The 15245-nt window shown below is 42.2% G+C and overlaps 1 protein-coding gene across 2 annotated transcripts in view; it reads left to right on the top strand.

The window, feature by feature from the left end:
• The window catches only part of pdlim7 (PDZ and LIM domain 7), a 165879-nt gene that overhangs the window by 29347 nt on the left and 121287 nt on the right, over positions 1-15245 (top strand). For both annotated transcript variants that reach the window (XM_070878487.1, XM_070878486.1), the window contains exon 2: positions 12183-12334. In XM_070878487.1, the coding sequence (XP_070734588.1) occupies positions 12183-12334 (152 nt within the window). The remainder of the gene's footprint in view (positions 1-12182; positions 12335-15245) is intronic.

Genomic DNA, 15245 nt, shown 5'->3' with positions numbered 1-15245 from the left:
AGTTTGCTCCAGTTCTAGTGAGATAGTTCAGTTTTGTTTTAGTGCAGTTTTTTTTTCAAAAGAGGGCGTTACCAGCCACTTACGCCTGTTTTGCAAGTTTAGGCAGTGAAAAGTTACTCCAAACTAACTTAGAACGGAGTAAGTGTCAACTTTTGTATGCTCAGAAAAACCTTGCGTACACTTTAGAATTAGGCGCAGGTAGCCAGAGAAGGGGCAGGGAAGGGAAGTTTGGGGATTTTCCAAAACACTTCCACTTTAAAAAAAAATAAAGAACCATCATCAATAATAAATTATAAATAAATCAATAAATAAAAAATAAAAAATCATTCAATAAATCATTAAATAAAAAAATAAAAAGTTCCTACCTCATCTACCCGTCCGGCAGCCTGGCCAGGGCTATGGGCTACATGCTGCAGGCTGGAAATCGGCACTCTGCCCGCTCCAGGGGCCCATTCGGTCAGGGCTAGGGGCTGCGTGCTTCAGGCCCCTCCCACTCAGCCAGCAGCACACATACACAGAATCTGGGGGCTAGGAGACTCCACCTCGCACGCGTGAAGCTGCCGGCACTCTTTTTGGCCCAGGGTTGTAACTCCGCCACCCCCCCTGCTGTTGTGCTGCGTCGCGCTGACTGCTGAATAGGCCTGCTGCACTCGGGAGAATCGCGAGATAAGTTTTCATTCCACAAAATAGACGGGCCTCTCGGAGATGCGCCGTTCTAGCGGATATTGGAAACTTGGGCCCATTTTGACTAAACAAGTCATTTTTAAAAGAAATGGGTATCCCCATTGTATTATTGCATCTGACCTTATTGATTACTTATCAATATTTGGAATGATGTATTGTAATAACTGAAGCACAATTATGTCCATATGTTTGGGTTATATTAAATAGTTGGTATAATTCCATAATATGCAGCTGAGTGTGATTTATTTATTTGCCAGTTCCAGCTGTGGAAGTAAATGAAAGTCCTATCACACAAGGGATACTGGGGCCAATTAATGTGCTACTTTGCTAAAATAAACAAACACAGCAGACTGGAAATTGAAGCTGGGATGATCCTGCTTTTGGTCATGCCGCAAATCTCCATTTGGCTCTGAGTTTGTTTTCTTTATGCCTCTGTGAAGTGCCTTGGTATGTTTTTGTTCTCATTTAAAGGTGCTATATAAATATATGTTGGTGTTGTAATGTAGTACTTTATAGCTGAGTTATGCACTGAATGAACTTGCTGAGCCAGTGAGGGACCTTGAGTTCTTTATGATAAAGCTTACTTTCTCAAGCATTAACTTCTTAATTGTACAAAATATATCAAAATCTCACTGAGCCAGAATACTTTCATTTAGTCATCTTTTAAATTAGAAGTATTTTTGAGGCAAAGCATTAACTTAATTTTTGGCCTTTTGTTTCACTATATTTCTTTGAACTTGTTCTTGTTTATATAGTTTACATATGTCTGCAGTAGTTTATGCAAGTCAAATTTCAACTTTGAGTAAAATGAGAAAGATGAATGATGTAATTATATGATGTAGAAGAATGTTTCCTGAGGTGCAGCTTTGATTGAAGGTATTGATGAAACAGATTCTAAATGGAGCTCTTTGGCAACAGTGTCTGAATATTTGCCCCTTGGGTTACAAATGTGATGAAGAACATCACGTAGGCAAGACTAAAAAAGATTGAAACTCTTGACCCCAATCCTCAGGAGCGTTGGAAAGTTTTTTTTTCAGAAATTGTATGGCTTCTCCAGAGTCTGCACTGATGACAGACCGTATGCAGACTTGAGTACATTTTTACAGTACTGCAAAATTCTTTGGGCCCAACTTTGCCAACCCCTTTTTTTTCGGCGCACTTACCTTAAGTGCGCTAACTTTGCGCACTGGAAACGGCGCCGGAAAAAAGGGGCCCCATCCTGGCCGCTCTTCCGAGTCCCCAGAGTCCCGGCGGCCGGCTGAAGTGCATTCTGAAGTGGGGGGCGGAGCAACAGGCCAGCGCCGAAAACAGTGCCGGCACCAGCGCGCATGCGCAGTGAAGCCTGCGCGCATGCTCCTGCCCTCCCAGCGTGTCCTGCGGGCTGTGAGCAGGACCTGATGCTTGCAGCCCCTATCCCCGGCCGAAGGGTCGCCCCGATCTCGCCGCACCCTATCCCTGGCCGTGTGGCCTCCCGCGCCGGCCGGCTGACCCCATGAGTTCCCGGGCAAGGTAGGACTTCAGTTTTATTTTTTATTTATTGGTTGTGCTTGAGAGTTTTGTTTGGGGGAGCAGGAGGAGAGTTTTTTTTTGGGCCGGGGGGGGGGCGGAGCGAAGAGAAATTGTGTTTTGTTTATCAGCATATCTCTCTCTCTGGCTACCCCCCCGGCCCTGTGACATTGCGGCCAGCAGCTCACATTTTTCCGGTCGCTCTGTGTAGCGGCACTCTCCCGGTGTCATCGTGGTAGGATTTACTTCAGTTTTATTAGTATTTTAATTGTTTGAGCTTTTCGTTGCAATGTTTGGTGCTTGGTTGTTGAGGTCCTCTCTAGTTCCCTTCCCTTCCCTATCCCTGCGCTAATGTCTGCCGAATGTGCGCTGCATTTTCTTCACTGACCTAAGTCGATTTGGAATAAGTTTTTGCTGGCCAAAGTGGCATAAATAGCCAAAACAGGTGTAAGTTTCTGGGAATGCCCCCTTTTGGAAAAAAAACAGATATTAAAAAAAATCGCACCTAACTGACTTATTACTCTGGAGCAAATTGTTTGGGGAAAATGGCATTTTTTTAACTTAGGCCAGAAAAAACAACTTACTCCAAAAAAATTGATGCAAGTTATGGCCAAAGTTGGGCCCTTTGTCTCTCCAGTAGTACCTTTTTTTAAATGTAAATGCGTGAACAATAATCATGCTACACTTTACACCTTGAATACTGCATCTGGTTCTAGTTGCCAAGAAACGAGATACAGTCAAGCGCTTAAAGCAATGAACAAAGTGCTACTAGTCTCGTCCCAGTGTCAAGGGTATGAGTTATGAGGAAAGATTGGAGAAGCTTGGGCTTTTCAGCTGAGAAAGAGCACCTGAGATGTGATCTTGTATGAATATAGAAGATATTTAATGGTCTTGAAGAAGTTACCCTTGATTGTTACTTTAAACTACAGAAGTAGGACTAGGACACATCGATTCAAACTAGTGAGGGGTAATCTTGGACTACAGAAATTCTTCTTCACATGTTCAACATGTGGAATAACTGGATGAACTAAGATGGACCATAATTATCATGTGATCTTACAATACCTCTTTCTTGTACGTAGGTACATTAAGGTTTTCTAGCTTCAGCATTATGTAGAGCGAGCAGTTGAGAATGGGACAGCTTGGTATTGCCCATGGCTGGCCATATAAAAACATTGCAGATTTAAGGGATTAATCAAAATTATATGCTTCTAGGTTTTTTTGTTTAAGATCATCAGAATGCTAACTATGGAATACAACTGGTCATAATGAAATAATAAAGGCTACATATCTTGTAGTTGTCCTTGTGGGAGTTGGTGAAGCTTCAAGTGTTTCTTATTTTGGATATTTTATTGATTGGTGTATCTTTTCTTTAGTTTGTTTCAAATTGTAAAAGGAGCATGACCAAAAAAATGCACGACATTTTGGAAGTAAGGGACTTGATAAGTGGGTTAAAAAAATTTTCGACGTGAGTTTTGTTGCATTCAAATGAGTAATATCATTGTAAGAAAATTCAACGTTTGTTTTTATTTTTCATCCAGTTTTATTTACTTGGTAAGGTTGAGTCCTGGCTAAAACTCTACAAAATGTCCAGCACTTCACCAGAGTATCTCTTCACCAGACCAATCTTCAGCTTCCAACGCCATTGAATCTGTGGCCTCTTCACCGTGCTCATTTAGCACCAAGTTTTGGTAAACTTGGCTATGACTTGAGGCTATGTAAGTTCACTTCACCTGAAAATCTTGCAACCATTTGCAAATAGGAGGCAATAACGTTTGTACCCCTCATTAGGGCTGAATTTGAACACAGAACCTGAGTACATATTCTAAACCATTGTGCTGGTCATTTAAAAGGAATAGATTCGAAGGGGTGTGATTTTTTTTTTTCATTTTGTGATGTTCCTTATTTTCTAGCAAACTTTGGCCCATTCTGCAAACTGTTCCTTTTTGCAGCTGGTATATTAGCTGCCAGTGAAGTTTGTGGACAGCAATAGTGATAAATTTGTAGCACAAACTTTGGGTGTTAAAGCATTGGATTGAAGTCCCAGTCATCTCTGTGGTATTGTTTGAATCTGACCTCTACCAGACAGTGTATTGATGCATTGCAATTTGTATCAGTGATGTAAATGTTATTACATTGCCCGAATATAGATACAGGTTGAACCTCTCTTATCCAGAACCCTTGGGACCTGACCTGTTCCGGATAAGGGATTCTTCTGGGCGAGGGGTGGTCACGTTAAATTGGATGGTACAGGTACTGAGCAAGAGGATATCGGGGCTGGCTGGCTTGGGGCTGGGAGTGTGTCAGAGAGATCATGGGGATGGGTGGGGGGGTGGGTGGTGGATCCCGGGTCAGGCCAGTGATTGCGGGAGTCGGCAGCGAGGAGGGACTTCAATTTGTTAAATTTGTTCATGTCGGAGTCCTGCGCATGCGCCACCCGGTGGCCGGGAATTTTTTTCAATTTCAAAATATACTTTATTCGTACAAAAATTTGCACAATACATTGGAAGGCAGTTCAGTACATTTGGATGCGGTCAGCAATTCCATACAATACATTTGGATGCTAATGGCAGTTCCGTTCAATACATTTGCTTGCTTTACATTTCCAGGTACATTTCAGTACAATCCAGGATACATTGTAATACCGTCATCAAATTACTTTACTAGTGGCACTATACGGTACATGGAATGGGTGAGGGTACAGTTACATTTCTTTGCAACATACATTACTAAACAGAACTTGCATTATACATGGCACTACATCGAGCGCCATGATCTGAAAAAACCTATATACAAAAAGTTTACAAGTACAGCCCGAGGGGAGTTTTATATTGATTCCAGCCCCTGGGTTTACTGTGGCTCTTCCCCACCGTGGCCGGGAATGGTTACAGACAAGGGGTGGTTCCGGATAAGGGGGGTTCAACCTGTACTTATTTGCAATGGTACACTTTTAAGTAAATATGGCCAATACAATGTTTTTTTTTAATAAAGGGCTTTATTACATTGCTGCAAAAGTCCAGAAAACCCATTTGGTTGTTCTAAAAATATTTTGTTATTTTCTGCAGTTGTTTGGGAATGGGAGAGGAAATGCATTACCAGTGTGGTGGTGGTGTCCTACATTATGCCATGCTGATTGGGTTAGGTGGTGGTCATTGTAAGTATGGATACAAGCTGGCCATTAATTTTGCCAGTGTAGAAGCTTAGGCAAACAGATTTGGAAAAATACTCAGCTTAAGTGTTGTGCATTGCAGCAGTGTTTTTATAATTTGTGGAACAGTATTGTAACATGACAATACTTTTACTCAAGATGTTATGCAAGTGATGGTGATGGAAGTTGAACATTTTATATAATGGTACTGAGTACAATCTAATAATTAAATTTGTCCTATAATTTTTAGTAATATTAGTTGTATGATGAGCTGAGGTTTTGAATTATCTGAAACGATTGTGAGGTAATGTCTGAAAATAATCATCCTTTCTACAGGAAATGGGGTGATGAAATCCAGATAAAATTTGATGGTAACCCTCATAAACCAGAACCTTGTGTGTGCATTCACAGACTATTACAAAAGATGGCAGGTATCTGTGGCAATTTTACTTTCTGATGCAAGCAAGCCAATTGTGGTTTGCAATTCCTGTCAGTAAGATTTGACTTGACCCCCACAAACACACATGTTTCTACACAGTATCCCTTAGTCAGCCCATGTGGACTGAATTAAACAATTACAAAAAATGTCAAATGTGCTTATTTATATCTTTTGCCTTTATTGGAGGTAGACATAGAAATAAATTATGCTATTCAAATGATGAGTTATAATGCAATTTATCCACCTAATGCTTGTGCATTTATACCTGCATTTATTAAAGTATGTTATTTGTCATTCTTGTATTCAGTGCTGGATGAGATCAGCTACCTTGGTACAGTCTAGGGAAGTCTAGGACACCTTCTTGGTCTATAAGGCTCAACTAAAGAAACAACTTGCATTTATATAGTGACTTTCACGACCTCCGGTCATTCCAAAGTTCTTTACAGCCAATTAAGTATTTTCAAAATGTCGTCATTCTTATAATGTAATGTGGAAGCAGGTCATCCTTGACTCTGACGGACTGCCTATGATGATGATGTAGAGAAACAGTAATGAAACGATGATCAGATAATTTTTTTTAGTGATGTTGGTTGAGAGATAAATAGTGGCTAGGACACTAGATTATGTGCTAGAACAAAAGAAATAGGAGCAGGTGTAGGTGATATGGCCCCGGAGTCTGCTGTGCCATTCAATAAGATCATGGCTGATTGTCTACATCAACTTCACTTTCCCATCCTATCCCCATATCTCTTGATTCCCTTAGTGCCCAAATATCAATTGATCTCGGGTCTCAGAGTGTGACTTGAACCCATGACCACCTGACTCAGAGGTGAGATTGTTTACACTGAGCCAAGGCTGATGCCTATAATGCACTTATTCACTTAGCATCAGAGGAGAGAGAGAGCAGGTTTCCTCGCTGATCGAGTGCATAGAAAGGGAATGTACAATTTAACTTTAGTTAATTTTCTTATATTTTTCTATTATAACATTATTTTTAAAACCTTTAAAGCTGGTCTTGTTGTATAGCTGTAGTCTCAGTTTGCAGCAAAGCTCTCTGTGGTAATGCTAATGCAATGATCTGCCCCCCCCCTCCATACATATTTTACAGTTCACTCATAAGGGTGCTCCAGGTAAACTTAAATCATGACTAACACATTACTTTTTGCATATATGTGAATCTAGAATACTATCAAAAGTTGACGTGGCCTCAAAAAGCTGAATGTTCCAGAACATCTCTGATTATAAACCTGTAATATGTGCAATTTGTTACATGGGCTTTGTAATTTTAAGATGTGGGTATACCCAATATTTCCTCACTTGTATTAAAGGGGAAAATCATAGGTACATGGAGACTGAAGGAGGAAGTCCAAGGGGGCAATTTTCCTCGAATATTTTAGGCGCTAAAGAGCCTCCGAGGTGGCCAAAATGGAGTCTTGATCTACAACGCTGGTTTAGCCTACATTTAGCGCAAGACGCCATCTTGGTAAAGGAGTTAAAGCGCCACTAGGAACGGCCACCCGGAGGATCGTTAAGGGCCTGATTGACAATTAACTTGCCTGCTAGTGCTCATTAAAGAGGCAGCATTTTGGTGGATCGTGCTTAATTTAACAACTTCTTCCAACAATGACCAGCTGAACAGGAGCAAACCAGTCATTGCTGAGGATTTCGACCACTACTTAAAGCTATGCTCAGCTTTCACTGTTCAATTGCTGCCGGAAGTTTGAAGAGGACGGAGACACATCAGAAGACTTTGTCAAGACTTCACCAACACTCCCAACATTTATTTTGGAAACTTTGAGGACTTCACCTAAAGAGAATGAGTGCCTTATAGGAGTCACCAGGAGAAAGGGAGTGCTTGATTACAGGTATCTTACGAGGGGTCCCCTTGATCTGGAGGAGGACATGAGGCCAGGCAGAGGAGCACCATCTTCTGCTGCAGAGAGGGTCAGGAGGGCGAGTTGGCTTCCCCCCCCCCACCCCCCACGAGTACAGGACATACCTCCACCTCAGTCCCTGAGCGATCCTGAAACGTTCCGTTGTCAGCCAGCACACTCCGCACCTTTGGTGGAAGTGGGTGCGTGGAGGCTGCATTTACAGCTCCACCAAAATTGCTTAACAGTGCTTGAGTGCTAAACCTGCAGGCGTCTGTTTTAGCGTCTCCAGGCATGTGTAAATCATGGTAGACATCGAATAATCCCAAATTTGCAGGCTGAAGCCAGACTTTTAAACAGGTGTGCTTTATTAGCCCAGCTTCCACTTTCGTTCCCACTAAGCTGTGCAGCCAGCAGTCTGGAGGTCCCGTGCAGGCCGTTCACCGGCTTTTCAATGGAAAATAACTGCGCATGCGTGAAAGATTGGGCCCGCCAAAGAGTCCGTGTACCAAAAAAAATCACGGAACATTCACCAAAAGAGTGAAGGCAGGGAATGGTGAATTTCTGGAGGTTCAGAAGATATAGAATTTTATATTTAATAATGTACTCTGGTTAAATTAATGCATTCTGGCTAATACGAAGCATATTTACACCTATGCAGCATAATTTCCTCTTGCCTGCGCTGCTTTCTCTCTATCTATGTTATTACCTCCTAAAACATTGAATGGCATAGCTGAATAAACTCTCACTTCTATGACTCCTCTGTAACCAAAATATTCCAGCCAATCTCTGGCCACAGGCTGTTCTGAGGTCATGCATAGAGCCTGAATATGAGCATTTTTTTCTGTAACTGCAGTCATTAACTGGGCTTGCATATGCTATCATGATTGAATAGCCAGAATCTCTCTACCCCTTACATGTGTCCTATTTGCCATGACCCAAGTGAAAATGAGTCAACCTATCCACAACCACAGTCACCGCACACCTGGCCGTTTCAAACCTTATGAGCTCACATAGCCGCCTTGTTCACATCCCAAGATTCCCAACAACAGTGATTCAACTTCTGGCCACTTTCACTGCATTTAAAACACCTGATCACCTTGTCCACACATCTGACTTCTTGCTTGGTGTCTTTCCCCCCTGTCCCCCTCCCCAAGCTGTGCCCAAGGCACTTTGAACAGTGGTTCATGGGATGGCATGCGACATCTGATATCTCACCCACGCAACAGCTTTCAGTGTTCATGAGATCATTAAAACGATCAGCACATGTACCTAAGTGACCTGAGTAGTCTAGCTTTTATGGAAATTGGCTTGCATTTCCCGATATCTATTTGTATGATACCAGGGATGTTAGCAATAGCATTGCCTTGCAATCTGGAAGCGATCCTTGTGTCTTTGTACATGTATTTCTTCAATCTATCTGAAGATACACCTTATAATGAGTTAACATTAGCTGAGCAAAGGCTTGGTTTAAAGCTATGAAATTGTTGTTTCTTTGCAGTTAATGAGGAAACAACATCAAAGTTATCTGAAGTAAAAACACACAATGCTGGAAACAGCCAGCAGGTCAGGCAGAAAGTAAGGAGGGACAACGGATGTAAGGTCATTAATCTGAGACGTTAACTCTGTTTCTATGTGCACAGATGCTGCCTGATCTGCTGAATGTTTCCAGCATTTTCTTTTTATTTCAGATTTCTTCAATTTTTTTTTCTGTCAAGATTATAGGTCTTGTTTCAGGATTTAAAAAAAAAATATTTTCCATAAAGGATTTAGATAAAGAGTTACATTAAAGGCATACTGTATTACAGCAGTTTTTTAAAAAAGATCTGAGACAGTGGGTTGTTCATATGCTAATGAGCTAGTCTTGAAGTTGGCTTCTCATTGATTGTAAATAATCAATTCAGTGGCGTGTCTCTATAATTCATAAACACCTTGTACCCATTTTGTTGGACATTTTTTTTACTTTGAAAAATTGAGAAAAAAGCAGAAGCAGCAGCTTAACCAGAAAGACCCCAGAAAGGGCAGGCTCAAAAAGGCAGCATGCAAAGGAGTTCTGTTTAAATCGAGCAGGATGACTCACTGAAGTAGGCTAGCATAGTATTTATATTATTACATAAAGATAATTTGTATTCATCAAACAGTGAATCTAATTATAATTATTGTTCTGCACATTCACCTTACTGTGTTATTATGCAGCTTAGTACTTCAAACTAAGTCTCACCTCACCAAGTGTTAACCCAGTCCACCTTTGGAGAGATTGAAGAAAGACATGGATATCCAGTTTAGGTCATAAGGGGTGTGATTGTTACACCCCTGAGCCGTACTATCATACAATTGATTCAGGGTAGTGCAAGCCAGATTTCATAAAACCTCCTCAGGCCAGAAAAAACAATAGCAATGAATCTAAGAAGGTATCCACAGTAGACATGAACTCGTAACAGTAGCTAATTAATACCCTAACTACCTACTGTCTCAGACCCTTTTTTTGTTTTACTTGAAGAATTACACACTGCTTTAAAATTTTATTCCTCCTGCCACCCCCAAGTCCTTTCTGCAAAAAATGGTCAAAAGATCTTGGGGCCAAAATTCAGGCCCACCAGAAACCTGGCGCACTTACCGTTTTTAAAGTGTTTTCACCACTGGGTAGGACGAGGTCGACTCTTGATCGATATTCAGCTTTGTCTTTTTTTTTTTAAGCGACCACTCCTGCCATAATTGGGGGCGGGAGTGCGGCGGTGAGTGCTGGTGAGGAGTGGAAGTGGAGGCGGGCTGGATTCTCCGCTGCTCTTACTCAGTAGCGGAGCGGTGATGACGTCATTGCGCGTCTGCGTTAACTTAAAGGGGAGAGAATCGCCAATTATTGAGGTTCGACCTTCAGGGAGGGTTTCGGCCGGGCCAGTGGCCTGGTATCCAAGAGGGGGTGCCAGGCTGCCTGTTGGCGGCCCGGCCGAACCCGGGGGCACAATAGTTTTCGGCCGGCAAAAAATATAAAATAGAGGCCGCGGCAGTTGGCCCTTGCCTTTAATGGCCGCCACACTGCCAGGGCTCACAGAGAATACAAGGTGCACCGACAGAGAAAGCTCTCGGCAGGCAATAGATTTTTCGGCCTGAATTTTGACGGAGGTGGGGAGTCCCGGCGGTGCGCACACGAATGACGCACTTACGGCTGCTCGGCAGCGGCGAGGCGGAAGTGGGACTGCCAGAAACCCCCCACTGCTGGATTTGGCTGGCGGCGGCAATTTGACCAGAAATTGGTGGCCATTGGATTCCACCGCCTGGCCGCCGCATTCCGGCAGTAATTGGCCTTATTGGGACCCTGAATTTTGGACTCCTTGAACCCTCCAGTTGCTAAGAATAGACAAAGTAATCAGGCTCTCCGTGCTGTAAATTGCCACTGGATGAGCTAATTTCCTTTTTCACACCGAAGGTACACAGGCTCTCCACCGTTAACACCTGACAATCAAAAAGAAAGAAATGGTCACCATCCGACCATATCCTTCAAAATGGAGCTCATTTTAAGATTTCGAACTGAACCGAATCAAAAGGAATACAGCAGGAATGGACAATACAGTAACTGCACAATGTCTGAAATATTGGGTCATTTTTCAGAATCTGATTTTTGATGAATGTAACAGCCCTATCTGTTTCATGCAGTGGTGGCAGCTTTCCACTACGATGTGGAAATGGGTACGGGCACTGCAAGGTGAGGAAAGGCAGCGGCATAAATGCCACTCCGAGGGTTTTCCACATGCCAGATCAAAGCAGTCATTTTACACTTGGCATGTAAACAGTTTTTACCTTTCCAGACAGAGAATTGATGGCTTTTTGTTTCAGCATTTGAATTGCTTTTATTATAACATCTGAATTACATGATCTCAAATTACTTGGTCTCCCGAACCACCCTTAATGTGCGCCTGCAAACTTTTCATCTGTCTAACATTTCAAAGAAGGGAGATAATTAAGATGTAATGACTCCCTCCCAGAGATGGGAAGGGTTTGAAAGGCCTCGCTAATGTGTATATATTCCTACTTGGACATTATTTTAACCCGAGCACCCAGACAAAAACAGCAACCCCAAATTTTTGTCGGTTTACTATTCTTCCACCATAACTTCAGTTGGAGATCGCTGGGACCGCCACCCTGCCCCCTCCCCCATCCACCCACTCTGAGAAACGGTGTAAAACCACTGAAAAGGGCACATTGAATCACTTTCTCTCAGGTTCCAACAAGTTACAGCAGGAGAATGAAGAAACCCCATGGAGTTTATAACATGAAGTAGGACAGAGCTCCTTTATCAACTCAACCACGATATCTTATAAAAGCAGCCAATGTATAAGCCTGTGAAAAGATGGCTTGTTTTCAATAAAATTCTGGATGACATGGAATATTGAAATAACTTCAGAGTGTATAATTAAATCATTGGGAAGCTTGTAGAAAATGTATTTGATCATGCATAAATTGTATATTCACTATTGATCTTAAAAGCTTTTGTTTAGGTTGTACTAAAACATCAAAATTGTGTGTTTTGCTACAGGTTACACCGGGTGGTAAGGCAGACCTAGCGAATGTTGGACTGGGAGATACTGTGCTGTCCATCGATGGTGAAAATACTGAAGGAATGACTCATCTGGAAGCGCAGAACAAAATCAAGGCCTGTGTAGGATTCCTGACCCTTTCCCTGGGGAAGTAAGTTTAAAGAAGAACATGGATGGGGGAATGGGACTTGTAACCTTCATAAATACAATGGTGCTGATGTAAGAATGGCTGATGGATACTAATGTACTCCTGTGGTCTGGCTGCAAACTGAGATAGTTGCAATTTGTTGTGAAGTATGCCATGTGATATAATATGATGAATGACTCATTTTTTTATATTTATAGTGGAGAACAAAGATTGTTTGTTCTTCTGCTCAAAATGTGGAGGAGTTATAAGAGAGTACATTGCATGAACTAGATAGCTCAAGTCCTTCCTTTTCCATTGAATTCTGGCCAAAATGTTTGTTGGGGGGGCGGCTGCCATGGGGATGGGGGGTGCGCTGTGTTGCTTAATGGATATATTTGCTTCATAATTTACATTTATTTCAACATTGTTACAGGCAAATATTTTGAAATATGCTCTTGCTTCAAGATGTCTTTATGCTTTTGTATGTTGTACTGTATTTTATAGTAGTGTTCTAAAAATGACTCTACATTTGTGGTTTTGTCCTTCTAATCGTAAAGCAGCAGCAGTAAAAGTGGCCAAAACATTGTTGTTGCTTTCTTCGGTCTGCCACAAGATCTCCAGTATCTCATTTTGTAACTGAAGTGGTTTTGAGGTGATATTTTTGTTCTGTACTGAACTATTTTAAGGAGCTAAAAGTGATACATTTTAGTAGGAAGAATGAGAGGCAATATGAAATAAATGGTACCATTTTAAAGGGGTTGTAGGATCACAGAGACCTGGGGTTGTATGTATACAAATCTTAACATTGAAACATAGAAACGTAGAAAATAGATGTCGGAGTAGGCCATTTGGCCCTTCAAGCCTGCACCAGTATTCAATATCATGGCTGATCATTCACCTCAGTACCCCCTTCCTGCTTTCTCTCCATACCCTTGATCCCTTTAGCTGTAAGGGCCATATCCAAACCCCTCTTAAATACATCTAACGAACTGGCATCAACAACTCTGCGGAAGAGAATTCCACAAGTTAACAACTCTCAAGTGCAGAAGTTTCTCCTCATCTCGGTCCTAAATGGCTAACTCCTCCTTTGACTTTGACCCCTGGTTCTGGACTCTCCCAACATCGGGAACCTTCTCCCTGCATCTAACCTGTCCAGTCCCGTCAGAATTTTATATGTTTTTACGAGATCCCCTCTCATCCTTCTAAACTCCAGTGAATACAGGCCTAGTCGATCCAGTCTCTCCTCATATGTCAGTTCTGCCATCCCGGGCATCAGTCAGGTGAACCTTCGCTGCACTCCCTCAATAGCAAGAATGTCCTTCCTCAGATTAGGAGTCCAAAACTGAACACAATATTCCAGGTGAGGCCTCACTAAGGCCCTGTACAGCTGCAGGAAGACCTCCCTGCTCCTATACTCAAATCCCCTAGCTATGAAGGCCAACATGCCATTTGCCGCCTTCACCGCCTGCTGCACCTGCATGCCAACCTTCAAATGACTGATGTACCATGACACCCGGGTCTCGTTGCACCTCCCTTTTCCCTAATCTGCCGCCATTCAGATAATCTGCCTTCCTGTTTTTGCCACTAAAGTGGATAACCTCACATTTATCCACATTATATTGCATTTGTCATGTATTTGCCCACTCACCTAACCTGTCCAAATCACCCTGCATCCTCTTAGCATCCTCCTCACAGCTCACACTGCCACCCAGCTTAGTGTCATCTGCAAAATTGGAGATATTACTCTCAATTCCTTCTTCTAAATGATTGATGTATATTGTAAATAGCTGGGGTTCCCAGCACTGAGCCCTGCAGCACCGTACTAGTCACTGCCTGCCATTCTGAAAAGGACCCATTTATCCCAACTCACTACTTCCTGTCTGCCAACCAGTTCTCTATCCACATCAATACATTGCCCTCAATACCATGTGCTTTAATTTTGCACACCAATCTCTTATGTGGAACCCTGTCAAAAGCCTTTTGAAAGTCCAAATACATCACATCCACTGGTTCTCCTTTGTCCACTCTACTAATTACATCCTCAAAAAAATTCCAGAAGATTTGTCAAGCATAATTTCCTTTTCATAAATCCATGCTGACTTGGACCGATCCTGTCACTGCTTTCCAGATGCGCTGCTGTTTCATCTTTAATAATTGATTCCAACATTTTTCCCCACTACTGATGTCAGGCTAACTGGTCTATAATTCCCCGTTTTCTCTCCCTCCTTTTTAAAAAAAAAAGTGGTGTTACATTAGCTACCCTCCAGTCCATAGGAACTGATCCAGAGTCGATACACTGTTGGAAAATGATCACCAATGCATCCACTATTTCTAGGGCCACTTCCTTAAGGTGGCAGAACAAGTTGAAAAGGCGTTTTTTAAAAAAAGTATATGGGATTCTTGGCTTTATTAATAGAGGCACAAAGTACAAAAGCAAGGAAGCTTTGCTGAACCTTTTATAAAACGCTGGTTAGGCCCCAGCTGGAGGATTATGTTCAGTTCTGGGCACCATATTTTCGGAACGATTCAACGCCTTGGAGAGGATGCAGAAGCGATTTACTTGAATGGTACCAGGGATGAGGGACTTCAGTTATGTGGAGAGACTGCAGAAGCTGGGATGGTTGTCGTTGGAGCAGGGAAGATTAAGAGGAGATTTGATGGTGGTGTTCAAAATCATGAATGGTTTTGATAAAGTAAATAAGCAGAAACTGTTTCCAATGGTAGTAACCAGAGGACACACATTTAAGGTGATTGGCAAAAGAACCAGAGGGGAGAAGGGAGAACATTTCTTTACACAGCGAGTTGTTGTGATCTGGAATGCACTGCCTGAAAGGGCGGTGGAACCAGATTCAATAGTAACGCTCAAAAGAGAATTCGATAAATACTTCAAGGGAAAAAAATATACAGGGCTATAAACAAGAGCAGGGGAGTGGAA

The sequence above is a fragment of the Pristiophorus japonicus genome, chromosome 4 (genome assembly GCF_044704955.1).
Source record: "Pristiophorus japonicus isolate sPriJap1 chromosome 4, sPriJap1.hap1, whole genome shotgun sequence".
NCBI lineage: Eukaryota > Metazoa > Chordata > Chondrichthyes > Pristiophoridae > Pristiophorus > Pristiophorus japonicus.
The sequence above is the reverse complement of the archived record's forward strand: the minus strand, read 5'-3'. Positions and strand labels throughout refer to the sequence as shown.